Consider the following 14,862-nt stretch of genomic DNA (forward strand, 5'->3'; position numbering starts at 1 on the left):
TCACGCGTGCAGCTGTGCACGTTTGTGTTCATGTGTGCAGCTGTGCACGTTTGTTCACGTATCATCTGTGCACGTTTGTTCACGTGTCAGCTGTGCACATTTGTGTTCACGTGTGTCAGCTGTGCACGTTTGTTCACGTGTCAGCTGTGCACGTTTGTGTTCACGTGTGTCAGCTGTGCACCTTTATTCACGTGTCAGCTGTGCACGTTTGTGTTCACGTGTGTCAGCTGTGCACGTTTGTTCATTTGTGTCAGGTGTGCACGTTTGTTTACACGTGTGTCAGCTGTGCATGTTTGTGTTCACGTGTGTCAGCTGTGTACGTTTGTTCATTTGTGTCAGGTGTGCACGTTTGTTTACACGTGTGTCAGCTGTGCACGTTTGTTCACGTGTCAGCTGTGCACGTTTGTGTTCATGCGTGTCAGCTGTGCACATTTGTTCACGCGTGTCAGCTGTGCACGTTTGTTCACGTGTGCAGCTGTGCACGTTTGTGTTCATGTATGCAGCTGTGCACGTTTGTTCACGTATCAGCTGTGCACGTTTGTGTTCATGCGTGTCAGCTGTGCACATTTGTTCACGCGTGTCAGCTGTGCACGTTTGTTCACGTGTGCAGCTGTGCACGTTTGTGTTCATGTATGCAGCTGTGCACGTTTGTTCACGTATCAGCTGTGCACGTTTGTTCATGTGTGTCAGCTGTGCACGTTTGTTCACGCGTGCAGCTGTGCACGTTTGTGTTCATGTATGCAGCTGTGCACGTTTGTGTTCATGCGTGTCAGCTGTGCACGTTTGTGTTCACGTGTGTCAGCTGTGCACGTTTGTTTTCACGTGTGTCAGCTGTGCACGTTTGTTCACGTGTCAGCTGTGCACGTTTGTGTTCATGCGTGTCAGCTGTGCACATTTGTTCACGTGTGTCAGCTGTGCACGTTTGTTTTCACGTGTGTCAGCTGTGCACGTTTGTTCACGTGTCAGCTGTGCACGTTTGTGTTCATGCGTGTCAGCTGTGCACATTTGTTCACGCGTGTCAGCTGTGCACGTTTGTTCACGTGTGCAGCTGTGCACGTTTGTGTTCATGTATGCAGCTGTGCACGTTTGTTCACGTGTCAGCTGTGCACGTTTGTTTTCACGTGTGTCAGCTGTGCACGTTTGTGTTCATGCGTGTCAGCTGTGCACGTTTGTGTTCACGTGTGTCAGCTGTGCACGTTTGTTTTCACGTGTGTCAGCTGTGCACGTTTGTTCACGTGTCAGCTGTGCACGTTTGTGTTCATGCGTGTCAGCTGTGCACATTTGTTCACGCGTGTCAGCTGTGCACGTTTGTTCACGTGTGCAGCTGTGCACGTTTGTGTTCATGTATGCAGCTGTGCACGTTTGTTCACGTATCAGCTGTGCACGTTTGTTCATGTGTGTCAGCTGTGCACGTTTGTTCACGCGTGCAGCTGTGCACGTTTGTGTTCATGTATGCAGCTGTGCACGTTTGTGTTCATGCGTGTCAGCTGTGCACGTTTGTGTTCACGTGTGTCAGCTGTGCACGTTTGTTTTCACGTGTGTCAGCTGTGCACGTTTGTTCAAGTGTCAGCTGTGCACGTTTGTGTTCATGCGTGTCAGCTGTGCACATTTGTTCACGCGTGTCAGCTGTGCACGTTTGTTCACGTGTGCAGCTGTGCACGTTTGTGTTCATGTATGCAGCTGTGCACGTTTGTTCACGTATCAGCTGTGCACGTTTGTTCATGTGTGTCAGCTGTGCACGTTTGTTCACGCGTGCAGCTGTGCACGTTTGTGTTCATGTATGCAGCTGTGCACGTTTGTTCAAGCGTGCCTCTGTGCACGTTTGTGTACACGTGTGTGAGCTGTGCACCTTTGTTCACGTGTGTCAGCTGTGCACGTTTGTTCACGTGTCAGCTGTGCACGTTTGTGTTCACGTGTGTCAGCTGTGCACGTTTGTGTTCATGTATGCAGCTGTGCACGTTTGTTCACGTATCAGCTGTGCACGTTTTTCATGTGTGTCAGCTGTGCACGTTTGTTCACGCGTGCAGCTGTGCACGTTTGTGTTCATGTGTGCAGCTGTGCACGTTTGTTCACGTATCATCTGTGCACGTTTGTTCACGTGTCAGCTGTGCACATTTGTGTTCACGTGTGTCAGCTGTGCACGTTTGTTCACGTGTCAGCTGTGCACGTTTGTGTTCACGTGTGTCAGCTGTGCACCTTTATTCACGTGTCAGCTGTGCACGTTTGTGTTCACGTGTGTCAGCTGTGCACGTTTGTTCATTTGTGTCAGGTGTGCACGTTTGTTTACACGTGTGTCAGCTGTGCATGTTTGTGTTCACGTGTGTCAGCTGTGTACGTTTGTTCATTTGTGTCAGGTGTGCACGTTTGTTTACACGTGTGTCAGCTGTGCACGTTTGTGTTCACGTGTGTCAGCTGTGCACGTTTGTTCATTTGTGTCAGCTATGCACGTTTGTTTACACGTGTGTCAGCTGTGCACGTTTGTGTTTACGTGTCAGCTGTGCACGTTTGTGTTCACGTGTCTCAGCTGTGCACGTTTGTTTACACATGTGTCAGCTGTGCACGTTTGTGTTCACGTGTGTCAGCTGTGCACGTTTGTTCACGTGTCAGCTGTGCACGTTTGTTTTCACGTGTGTCAGCTGTGCACGTTTGTGTTCATGCGTGTCAGCTGTGCACGTTTGTGTTCACGTGTGTCAGCTGTGCACGTTTGTTTTCACGTGTGTCAGCTGTGCACGTTTGTTCACGTGTCAGCTGTGCACGTTTGTGTTCATGCGTGTCAGCTGTGCACATTTGTTCACGCGTGTCAGCTGTGCACGTTTGTTCACGTGTGCAGCTGTGCACGTTTGTGTTCATGTATGCAGCTGTGCACGTTTGTTCACGTATCAGCTGTGCACGTTTGTTCATGTGTGTCAGCTGTGCACGTTTGTTCACGCGTGCAGCTGTGCACGTTTGTGTTCATGTATGCAGCTGTGCACGTTTGTTCACGTATCAGCTGTGCACGTTTGTTCATGTGTGTCAGTTGTGCACGTTTGTGTTCATGTGTGCAGCTGTGCACGTTTGTTCACGTATCATCTGTGCACGTTTGTTCACGTGTGTCAGCTGTGCACGTTTGTTCACGTATCAGCTGTGCACGTTTTTCATGTGTGTCAGTTGTGCACGTTTGTGTTCATGTGTGCAGCTGTGCACGTTTGTTCACGTATCATCTGTGCACGTTTGTTCACGTGTGTCAGCTGTGCACGTTTGTTAACGTATCAGCTGTGCACGTTTGTGTTCACGTGTGTCAGCTGTGCACGTTTGTTCATGTGTGTCAGCTGTGCACGTTTGTGTACACGTGTGTGAGCTGTGCACCTTTGTTCACGTGTGTCAGCTGTGCACGTTTGTTCATTTGTGTCAGCTGTGCACGTTTGTTCATTTGTGTCAGCTGTGCACGTTTATTAACACGTGTGTCAGCTGTGCACGTTTGTGTTCACGTGTGTCAGCTGTGCACGTTTGTTCACGTATCAGCTGTGCACGTTTGTTCACGTGTGTCAGCTGTGCACGTTTGTTCATTTGTGTCAGCTGTGCACGTTTGTTTACACGTGTGTCAGCTGTGCACGTTTGTTCATGTGTTTACGTGTGTTCTGATGCTTCATCATCAGTGGGCAGCGATGGAAGAACGCTGGTTCCAGTGAGGTTGTCCTCACTGGTACCAGCGCTGGTTCCGGCGCACCAGCGGGGAGGACCATGAACCACCGGCTTCAGTCTCTGTGTCGTGTGCTGCACTCCTCCAGGAAGTCCGCCTGCAGCCGAATGGAGGTCCTGAGGAGGATGTTGTGCGCTCCTCAGGAAAGTGGGTCTGAGCTGAAGAGTCGGGATCATTATTCTTCTCTGAGTTCTGCTGAAACTGGGTCGGAGGGTCTGCATGCCTCCTCTGGGAACCCTGTCTGGGTCATGCGGGCTCCTGGTTCTGACCTGAAGCTTCAGGGAGATGCATGAGTCCGTGTTCACACACTGAAAGCTAAGGCGTGTGCGGCGTCTGCATCACATGACCCCTTTTATGGAGAAGTATGATGTGATAACCTGACCCCCACTCCCCCCACCATCACCACACGTATGACCCAATTCTCTGCTGAACCGTGTGACGCCCCACCAAGCCATCCAAACCTGGACCTGCTGATCCACAAACAGAAACCTGGTGAACGAGGAAGATACTTGATGAAGAATTTCCTCATCACAGCCGCTGCTCAGTAAATCCTGGTTCCATTCATGAAGTCAGAACTGAAGTCTAGAACCAGTTCTGGTCTTCCAACATTCTGGACATGCTTATCCATCCAGGAGGAGGCTTGATGCCAGCATCCTGCTCTGCTGGGGTGTTTTGAGTGGGGAGGGGTTGAAGAGCTTTGGCTCCTCCATGTGGCACCAAGCCGAACTGCATCCTGTCATCAGCGTAGAGGACTGCAGTCCTCCCCAAGCTCCCTTTATCAGGAGGGAGGAACGTTCTCATTTGGTTTTTATGGATGACTGACATCAACTCTGTGTTCTTCTGGAGAACATCCATCACAGGAGGGGGTTTCAGAGAAAGTTCAGTTCTGAATCTTTCATTTTCTACCCCCTACCACACCCCCAGGTATGGAGACATGGTCCCAAAGACCATCATGGGGAAGATTTTCGGCTCCATCTGCTCGCTGAGCGGCGTGCTGGTCATCGCTCTGCCAGTGCCAGTCATCGTGTCCAACTTCAGTCGGATCTACCACCAGAACCAGAGAGCGGAGAAGAGGCGAGCACAGAAGGTGAGAGCTGCATCCACGGACCCCCCACCCTGACCTCTGACCTCTGACCTCTAACCCCTGATCAGAGGACAGTTTCTGTTTCCAGGAATTTAGGAGGAGAACCTTGGAGGCCTAGAGGTTGGTGCAGGGATGCAGGTTCTTCTTTTGTTCATTTTTGTTATAGCATCAGATTGACGTCATTCATCCATGAAAAACAGACACGTCACGTCTTAAATCACAGACACTCTTAGATTTGGGTTTTTAGAATCCACTGTAGAACCGAGCCACCAGCACCCAGTATCACTGAGACTAGGACTATCCAGTGAAGACTGAGACCTGTGCTTCCGGGTCATACATGAACTGACAGAAGAACACAGTCAGTCATTGATAATCACATGATCTGTGTCTCTAAGGCGTCCAAAGAGGCGGGTCGGGCTCTGGTGACCAAGACCAACCCCATCTTTGAGGTGCAGCAGCATCACCTGCTGAGCTGTCTGGAGAACGCTACGGTGAGGACAGCTCTCTGCTGCAAACACACAACTCTCTCACACAAACCTTCTCCTGGTTGACATGCAGCAGCATTTTATGTGTTCTAATGGAAACCGCTTCATGGCTGAAGCTGACCAGCAGGTAGAGTGTTTGCATGTGTGAAGCAGTGAACCCTCTCAGAGGGTTGTACGCTCAGCTGCTGCTCTGCTAGTCCAAAGTGGCATTAAGCAATACACTCCCAGGCTGGTGCCGTGCAGAGCTTCCACTGGTGCATTTAGTAAGGGTTAATGGCCGACGAAGTGTGCGGAAGCAACCGTCCTCCGCTTCACGTGGGACGGTTCAGGCTCCCACGGCGTGCGTTAAAAAGTGATACTGCACACTTCAAAGGCCATTGACCCGCTTATACCATGGTCACTTACAAAAGAAATAAACAGTAACCAGTTTTTAGTCCTTAATTATGGCCCGCAGCAGTCATAGACTGCAAGGACCATATTGTAACTGGTACGAGGGTCGAACACTCAAAAAGTCCAAAACGTCAAAAAAACGCGTCAAAACGCCAAAAAATGGGGTCAAAGGTCGCCCAAAGCACACAACGACACGACAATTGTGTAACGCAACAAAAATACACACACACACGCACAACACCAACGCAAAAACGTAAAAATTGTAGTCGCAAAAATGACGTCAAAAACACAAAAAAGCCCCAAAAAGCCCCCAAAAGACAGGTTTAAAGCCAAAAAGACATGCCCAGCCTATAGTAAAAGACAGGCCGCATTGAAATACATAGGAAATCCTAACCGCAAAAACTTCTATATTGTTTCTGCTTCGTTTCATTATTATGGCCCGCAGCAGCAGTCACTGACTGCAAGGACCATATTGTTTTCGCAGTTGGAACGACGACTTCGCCGCCTTTCAGCGAGAATTTGACCCCCGCCGCATGCTCGAAAAGTCACCAAAATGGGCACACACCTGGGATAAATTGCAAATGAATTTTCCACAAAGTCAACGTCACCCCCCCGAAGACGATGACATCCCGGCCAGCGATCCCGTCAAAAAAATGAATGGGCCGAAAATCGCGTATAGGGCCGAACAAAATGTACTTCAAAATACAGCCGCGAAACCAAGACACACGTGTCGGGGATATCCCAAAGATGTTTTGAAATCATTACGGGACGGCCACACGACCTACGGCTTGGCGGCCATTTTGTGGCGAACTCTGAGAATTGGCGATTTTCGTGTTTTCCCACAATATGGGGAAAAGACACTTTTGTTTGAACGATTTTCACGCAATTGCACACACTTGCTGCCAGCTCCAGTCTACAAACACCCCAGAAGTGTCGTTGACCTTTGACCTTGGGAAAAGGCCGCCATCTGGAATTTTCTCAAAAAAGCACCTTTAGCACCGGATACAAACGAAAACTCGTCGTTGCAATTTTCATCAATCGTCTCGTAACTTTTCGGGCACCAACGGCCAGCTACTCTGGACAAAATGTTGGAATTAGAAGTTGTAGATTTTGAACGGCGTGCACGTGGCGAGCTAGCAACCGTTGCCATCTTGACTAGCTCGCACATTTTTCATCGGAATGTCGTGAAGAGGAAATATGCGATTCCTTGGCCCGCGCTGAACAAAACGATGCTACGCACGACAAGATCGATAAAGGAATGTGGCCGTGGTAAGCAAAGAACCGTCGCAAAAAAATGTGCCGACTCGGCAAAAACGAAAAAATTCGGAACTTTTTTTTCCAGAATCGACTAACGAAACCAATATACCCTTGTCCGCGATATCCAAAGGACGTTTTGAAATCATTACGGGATGGTGACACGACCTACGGTTTGGCGGCCATTTTGTGCCAAAATCTGCCATTTTGCGTTTTTCGCGTTTTTACACAATATGGAAAAATGAACTTTTTTTCGAGCGATTTTCACGAAATTTGACTCACATGTTACTAGAGCAATTCCACAACTACCTCTGGAGTTTCGTCCACCTTTGACCTCGGGAAAAGGCCGCCATCTTGAATTTTCTATAAAAAACTCCTTTACCCCTGGATTCAATCGTAAACTTGTCGTTGGAATTTTCCGCGATCGTCTCGAAACTTTTTGGGCATCAACGGCAAGCTACTATGAAAAAAATGATGCAATTAGAAGTTGTAGATTTTGAACGGCGTCCGTGTGGCGAGCTCGCAAAGTCGCGCACTGCTATTCCTCATACCTTATTATGGCCCGCAGCAGCAGTCACTGACTGCAAGGACCATATTGTTTTCGCAGTTGGAACGACGACTTCGCCGCCTTTCAGCGAGAATTTGACCCCCGCCGCATGCTCGAAAAGTCACCAAAATGGGCACACACCTGGGATAAATTGCAAATGAATTTTCCACAAAGTCAACGTCACCCCCCCGAAGACGATGACATCCCGGCCAGCGATCCCGTCAAAAAAATGAATGGGCCGAAAATCGCGTATGGGGCCGAACAAAATGTACTTCAAAATACAGCCGCGAAACCAAGACACACGTGTCGGGGATATCCCAAAGATGTTTTGAAATCATTACGGGACGGCCACACGACCTACGGCTTGGCGGCCATTTTGTGGCGAACTCTGAGAATTGGCGATTTTCGTGTTTTCCCACAATATGGGGAAAAGACACTTTTGTTTGAACGATTTTCACGCAATTGCACACACTTGCTGCCAGCTCCAGTCTACAAACACCCCAGAAGTGTCGTTGACCTTTGACCTTGGGAAAAGGCCGCCATCTGGAATTTTCTCAAAAAAGCACCTTTAGCACCGGATACAAACGAAAACTCGTCGTTGCAATTTTCATCAATCGTCTCGTAACTTTTCGGGCACCAACGGCCAGCTACTCTGGACAAAATGTTGGAATTAGAAGTTGTAGATTTTGAACGGCGTGCGCGTGGCGAGCTAGCAACCGTTGCCATCTTGACTAGCTCGCACATTTTTCATCGGAATGTCGTGAAGAGGAAATATGCGATTCCTTGGCCCGCGCTGAACAAAACGATGCTACGCACGACAAGATCGATAAAGGAATGTGGCCGTGGTAAGCAAAAAACCGTCGCAAAAAAATGTGCCGACTCGGCAAAAACGAAAAAATTCGGAACTTTTTTTTCCAGAATCGACTAACGAAACCAATATACCCTTGTCCGCGATATCCAAAGGACGTTTTGAAATCATTACGGGATGGTGACACGACCTACGGTTTGGCGACCATTTTGTGCCAAAATCTGCCATTTTGCGTTTTTCGCGTTTTTACACAATATGGAAAAATGAACTTTTTTTCGAGCGATTTTCACGAAATTTGACTCACATGTTGCTAGAGCAAGTCCACAACTACCTCTGGAGTTTCGTCCACCTTTGACCTCGGGAAAAGGCCGCCATCTTGAATTTTCTATAAAAAACGCCTTTACCCCTGGATTCAATCGTAAACTTGTCGTTGGAATTTTCCGCGATCGTCTCGAAACTTTTTGGGCATCAACGGCAAGCTACTATGAAAAAAATGTTGCAATTAGAAGTTGTAGATTTTGAACGGCGTCCGTGTGGCGAGCTCGCAAAGTCGCGCACTGCTATTCCTCATACCTTATTATGGCCCGCAGCAGCAGTCACTGACTGCAAGGACCATATTGTTTTCGCAGTTGGAACGACGACTTCGCCGCCTTTCAGCGAGAATTTGACCCCCGCCGCATGCTCGAAAAGTCACCAAAACGTGCACACACCTGGGATAAATTGCAAATGAATTTTCCACAAAGTCAACGTCACCCCCCCGAAGACGATGACATCACAGCGAGCGATCCCGTCAAAAAAATGAATGGGCCGAAAATTGCTTATGGGGCCAAAAAAAAATATTTCAAATTAGAGCAACGAAACCAAAACACGCATGTTGGAGATATCCCAAAGAAGTTATGAAATTATTATGGGATGGCCACACGACTTACGGCTTGGCGGCCATTTTGTGGCGAAATCAGAGAAATGGCGATTTTCGTGTTTTTTCACAATATGGGAAAACGACACTTTTGTTCAAGCGATTTTCACGAAATTGCACACACATGCCAAAAACACGATTCTACAACTACCAAAGAAGTTTTGTTTACCTTTGACCTTGGGAAGGGGCGGCCATCTTGAATTTTCATAAAAAAGCACCTTTAGTAACGGATACAAACGAAAACTCGTCCTAGGGATTTTTATCGATCTTTTTGAAACTTCCCGGGCATCAATGGCAAGCTAATGTGGACAAAATGTTGGAATTAGAAGTTGTAGAATTTGAAACACGTGCACGTGGATAATTCGCAACCGTCGCCATTTTAGCTAGCTCGCACATATTTTATTGGAATAGCCTGAAACTGAAATATGCGATACCCTGGCCCACACTGAACAAAACGATGTCACATACGACAAAATCGATAAAGGAATGTGGCCGTGGTAAACAAAAAACGATCGAAAAAAAAGTGCTGACTTGGCAAAAAAAAAAAATTTCGGATTTTTAAGAATCGGCTAACAAAACGCAGATAACTTTGTCGGGTATATCCAAAGAAAGTTTCTAAATCATTACGTGATGGCGACACGATCTACGGTTTGGCGGCCATTTTGTGCCAAAATCTGCCATTTTGAGTTTTTCGCGTTTTTACACAATATGGAAAAATGAACTTTTTTTCGAGCGATTTTCACGAAATTTGACGCGCATGTCCCTAGCGTAAGTCTACAATCGCCTCTGGAGTTTCGTCGACCTTTGACCTCGGGAAAAGGCGGCCATCTTGAATTTTCTATAAAATACACCTTTACCACCGGATTCAAACGTAAACTTGTCGTTGGAATTTTCCTCGATTGTCTCGAAACCTTTTGGGCATCAATGGCAAGCTACTGTGGAAAAAATGTTGGAATTAGAAGTTGTAGATTTTAAACGGCGTGCGCGTGGCAAGCTAGCAAAGTGGCGCACTGTTATAACTCCCATGCATTTCAATACAATACAGTGAAAATTGAATGCATGCATTCACGCCTGAAACAGAATACATTGAAAAACACTGGATATGGACATATAAGGAATGTGGGCGTGGTTACCATAAAACCACTGTTGCTAAGGACAACAAAAAGTTTACTTTTACCGATTTGTCCGAAACTGACGTCAATCTGTTCGTCCTCCAGAGAGGACCAAAACATAAAATGGTTGCTATGGAGATAAAATCAACAGATAAGCCGCCATTTTGGAAAAAGTGTTTTTTCTAATCAACTTATGACATATAGCTCTCACCAATGGAGGAATGTGATTTTCTGAGTCAGTTGATGATGCTGATCGCTATGCTAGCACTTTTAGCTATGTTAGCATAACTAGCATAGTTAGCATAATTAGCATTTTATATAATGTGTTTTTCTGAGTCAGTTGATGATGCTGATCGCTATGTTAACACTTTTAGCCACATTAGCATAGCTAGCATAGTTAGCATAATTAGCATTTTAGGTAATGTGTTTTTCTGAGTCAATTGATGATGCTGATCGCAATGCTAGTACTTTTAGCCACATTAGCATAGCTAGCAAAGTTTGTATAATTAGCATTTTAAGTAATGTGTTTTTCTGAGTCAGTTAATGATGTTGATCGCTAAGCTAGCACTTTTAGCTATGTTAGCATAACTAGCATAGTTAGCATAATTAGCATTTTAGGTAATGTGTTTTTCTGAGTCAGTTGATGATGTTGATTGCAATGCTAGCACTTTTAGCCTCATTAGCATAGCTAGCATAGTTAGCATAATTAGCATTTTAGGTAATGTGTTTTCTGAGTCAGTTGATTCTGATCGCTATGCTAGCACTTTTAGCCACATTAGCATAGCTAGCATAGTTAGCATAATTAGCATATGCAGTTTTGACTAGCCATTATCAAAAGTGGGCAGTGAGGGCGATAAGGGCGGTGGTGCGTAGAGTTGGGCGTGGAAGGCGGGTTGCGTCTGCGGGCCATACAACGCCGCTTGCGGCTTTAATTATTATTATTATTCTTCTCGTTTCTAACGGCGTCTTTGAGCTCAAATTTGACCCCCGCCACATACCCGAAAACTCACCAAAATTGGCACACACCTGGGATAAATTGAAAATGAATTTTCGGCAAAGAGAACGTCACCCCCCCCACGACGATGACATCACGGCGAGCGTTCCTGTAAAAAAAATGAATGGGCCGAAAATCGCTTATGGGGCCAAAAAAAAATATTTTGAAATACAGTTACAAAACCAAAACACGCGTGTTGGAGATATCCCAAAGAAGTTATGAAATCATTATGGGATGGCCACACGACCTACGGCTTGGCGGCCATTTTGTGGCGAACTCAGAGAAATGGCGATTTTCCTGTTTTTTCACAATATGGGAAAACGACACTTTTGTTCAAGCGATTTTCACGAAATTGCACACACATGCCACAAACACGATTCTACAACTACCAAAGAAGTTTTGTTGACCTTTGACCTTGGGAAGGGGCGGCCATCTTGAATTTTCATAAAAAAGCACCTTTAGTAAGGTATTCAAACGAAAACTCGTCCTAGGAATTTTCATCGATCTTTTTGAAACTTCTTGGGCATCAATGGCAATCAATTGTGGACAAAATGTTGGAATTAGAAGTTGTAGATTTTGAAACGCGTGCGCGTGGCGAATTCGCAACCGTCGCCATTTTAGCTAGCTTGCACATATTTTATCGGAATGTCGTGAAAATGAAATATACGATTCCCTGGCCCACACTGAACAAAACGATGTCAGATACGACAAAATTGATAAAGAAATGTGGCCGTGGTAAACAAAAAACGATCGCAAAAAAAAGTGCTGACTCGGCTAAAAAAAAAAATTTCGGATTTTTTTTTAAAGAATCGGCTAGCGAAACCCAGATAACTTTGTCGGTTATATCCAAAGAAAGTTTTGAAATCATTACGTGATGGCGACACGACCTACGGTTTGGCGGCCATTTTGTGCCAAAATCGGCCATTTTGAGTTTTTCGCGATTTTACACAATATGGAAAAATGAACTTTTTTTCAAGCGATTTTGACGAAATTTGACTGGCATGTCCCTAGCGTAAGTCTACAATCACCTTTGGAGTTTCGTCGACCTTTGACCTCGGGAAAAGGCGGCCATCTTGAATTTTATATAAAAAACACCTTTACCACCGGATTCAAACTTAAACTTGTCGTTGGAATTTTCATCAATCATCTCGAAACTTTTTAGGCATCAATGGCAAGCCACTGTGGAAAAAATGTTGGAATTAGAAGTTGTAGATTTTAAACGGCGTGTGCGTGGCATGCTAGCAAAGTGGCGCACTGTTATAACTCCCATGCATTTCAATACAATAGTGTGAAAATTGAATGCATGCATTTATACCTGAAACAGATTACATTGAAAAACACTGGATATGGACATATAAGGAATGTGGGCGTGGTTAACATAAAACCACTGTTGCTAAGGACGACAAAAAGTTTACTTTTACCGATTTGTCCGAAACTGACGTCAATCTGTTCGTCCTCCCGAGGGGACCAAAACATAAAATGGTTGCTATGGAGATAAAATCAACAGAAAAGCCGCCATTTTGGAAAAAGTGGGTTTTTTAGCAACTTATGACATATAACTCTCACCAATGGAGGAATGTGTTTTTCTGAGTCAGTTGATGATGCTGATCGCTATGCTAGCACTTTTAGCTATGTTAGCATAGCTAGCATAGTTAGCATTATTAGCATTTTAGATAATATATTTTTCTGAGTCAGTTGATGATGCTGATCGCAATGCTAGCACTTTAAGCCACAATTGCATAGCTAGCATAGTTAGCATTATTAGCATTTTAGATAATATATTTTTCTGAGTCAGTTGATGATGCTGATCGCTATGCTAGCACTTTTAGCTATGTTAGCATAGCTAACATAGTTAGCACAATTAGCATTTTAGGTAATGTGTTTTTCTGAGTCAGTTGATGATGCTGATCGCTATGCTAGCACTTTTAGCTATGTTAGCATAACTAGCATAGTTCGCATAATTAGCATTTTAGGTAATGTGTTTTTCTGAGTCAGTTGATGATGCTGATCGCTATGCTAGCACTTTTAGCCACATTAGCATAGCTAGCATAGTTAGCATAATTAGCATATGCAGTTTTGACCAGCCTTCATCAAAAGTGGGCGGTGAGGGCGGTGGTGCGTAGAGTTGGGCGTTGACGGCGGGTTGCGTCTGCGGGCCATACAACGCCGCTTGCGGCTTTAATTATTATTATTTTTTTTATTACGTTTCTTCTTTCTTACGGATCCGTTGAGCTCAAATTTGACCCCCGCCACATACCCGAAAACTCACCAAAATTGGCACACATCTGGGATAAATTGAAAATGAATTTTCGACAAAGAGAACGTCACCCCCCCGAAGTCGATGACATCACAGCGAGCGTTCCCGTAAAAAAAATGAATGGGCCGAAAATCGCTTATGGGGCCAAAAAAAAATATTTCGGAATACAGTTACGAAACCAAAACACGCGTGTTGGAGATATCCCCAAGAAGTTTTGAAATCATTATGGGATGGCCACACGACCTACGGCTTGGCAGCCATTTTGTGGCGAACTCTGAGAAATGGCGATTTTTGTGTTTTTTGACAATATGGTAAAACAACACTTTTGTTCAAGCGATTTTCACGAAATCGGACACACATGCCACTAGCAGGATTCTACAATAACCAAAGAAGTTTCGTTGACCTTTGACCTTGGCAAGGGGCGGCCATCTTGAATTTTCATAAAAAAGCACTTTTAGTAACGGATACAAACGAAAACTCGTCCTAGGGATTTTTTCCGAGCTTTTTGAAACTTCTCGGGCATCAATGGCAAGCTACTGTGGACAAAATGTTGGAATTAGAAGTTGTAGAATTTGAAACGCGTGCGCGTGGCGAATTCGGAACCGTCGCCATTTAAGCTAACACGCACATATTTTATCGGAATGTCGTGAAAATGAAATATACGATTCCCTGGCCCACACTGAACAAAACGATGTCAGATACGACAAAATCGATAAAGGAATGTGGCTGTGGTAAACAAAAAACCGTCGCAAAAAAAAGTGCTGACTCGGCAAAAAAAAAATTTTTCGGATTTTATTTTTAGGAATCGGCTAACGAAACCCAGATAACTTTGTCGGGTATATCCAAAGAAAGTTTCGAAATCATTACGTGATGGCGACACGACCTACGGTTTGGCGGCCATTTTGTGCCAAAATCTGCCATTTTGAGTTTTTCGCGTTTTTACACAATATAGAAAAATGAACTTTTTTTCGAGCAATTTTCACGAAATTTGACTCGCATGTCCCTAGCGTAAGTCTACAATCACCTTTGGAGTTTCGTCGACCCTTGACCTCGGGAAAAGGCGGCCATCTTGAATTTTCTATAAAAAACACATTAACCACCAGATTCAAACGTAAACTTGTCGTTTGAATTTTCTTCGATCGTCTCAAAACTTTTTGGGCATCAATGGCAAGCTACTGTGTAAAAAATGTTGAAATTAGAAGTTGTAGATTTTGAACGGCGTGCGCGTGGCAAGCTAGCAAAGTGGCGCACTGTTATAACTCCCATGCATTTCAATACAATACAGTGAAAATTTAATGCATGCATTAATGCCTGAAACTGAATACATTGAAAAACA

At 45.2% G+C, this 14,862-nt stretch overlaps 1 protein-coding gene across 2 annotated transcripts in view; it reads left to right on the plus strand.

Annotated features, from left to right (window-relative positions):
* The window catches only part of LOC105353862 (A-type voltage-gated potassium channel KCND2), a 45,961-nt gene that overhangs the window by 22,854 nt on the left and 8,245 nt on the right, over positions 1-14,862 (plus strand). For both annotated transcript variants that reach the window (XM_023952385.2, XM_078941621.1), the window contains exons 2-3: positions 4,604-4,766; positions 5,159-5,254. In XM_023952385.2, coding sequence (XP_023808153.1) covers positions 4,604-4,766; positions 5,159-5,254 — 259 coding nt within the window. The remainder of the gene's footprint in view (positions 1-4,603; positions 4,767-5,158; positions 5,255-14,862) is intronic.

The sequence above is a fragment of the Oryzias latipes genome, chromosome 23 (genome assembly GCF_053564925.1).
Source record: "Oryzias latipes strain Hd-rR chromosome 23, Olatipes_Hd-rR_3.1".
NCBI classification, from domain to species: Eukaryota; Metazoa; Chordata; class Actinopteri; order Beloniformes; family Adrianichthyidae; genus Oryzias; species Oryzias latipes.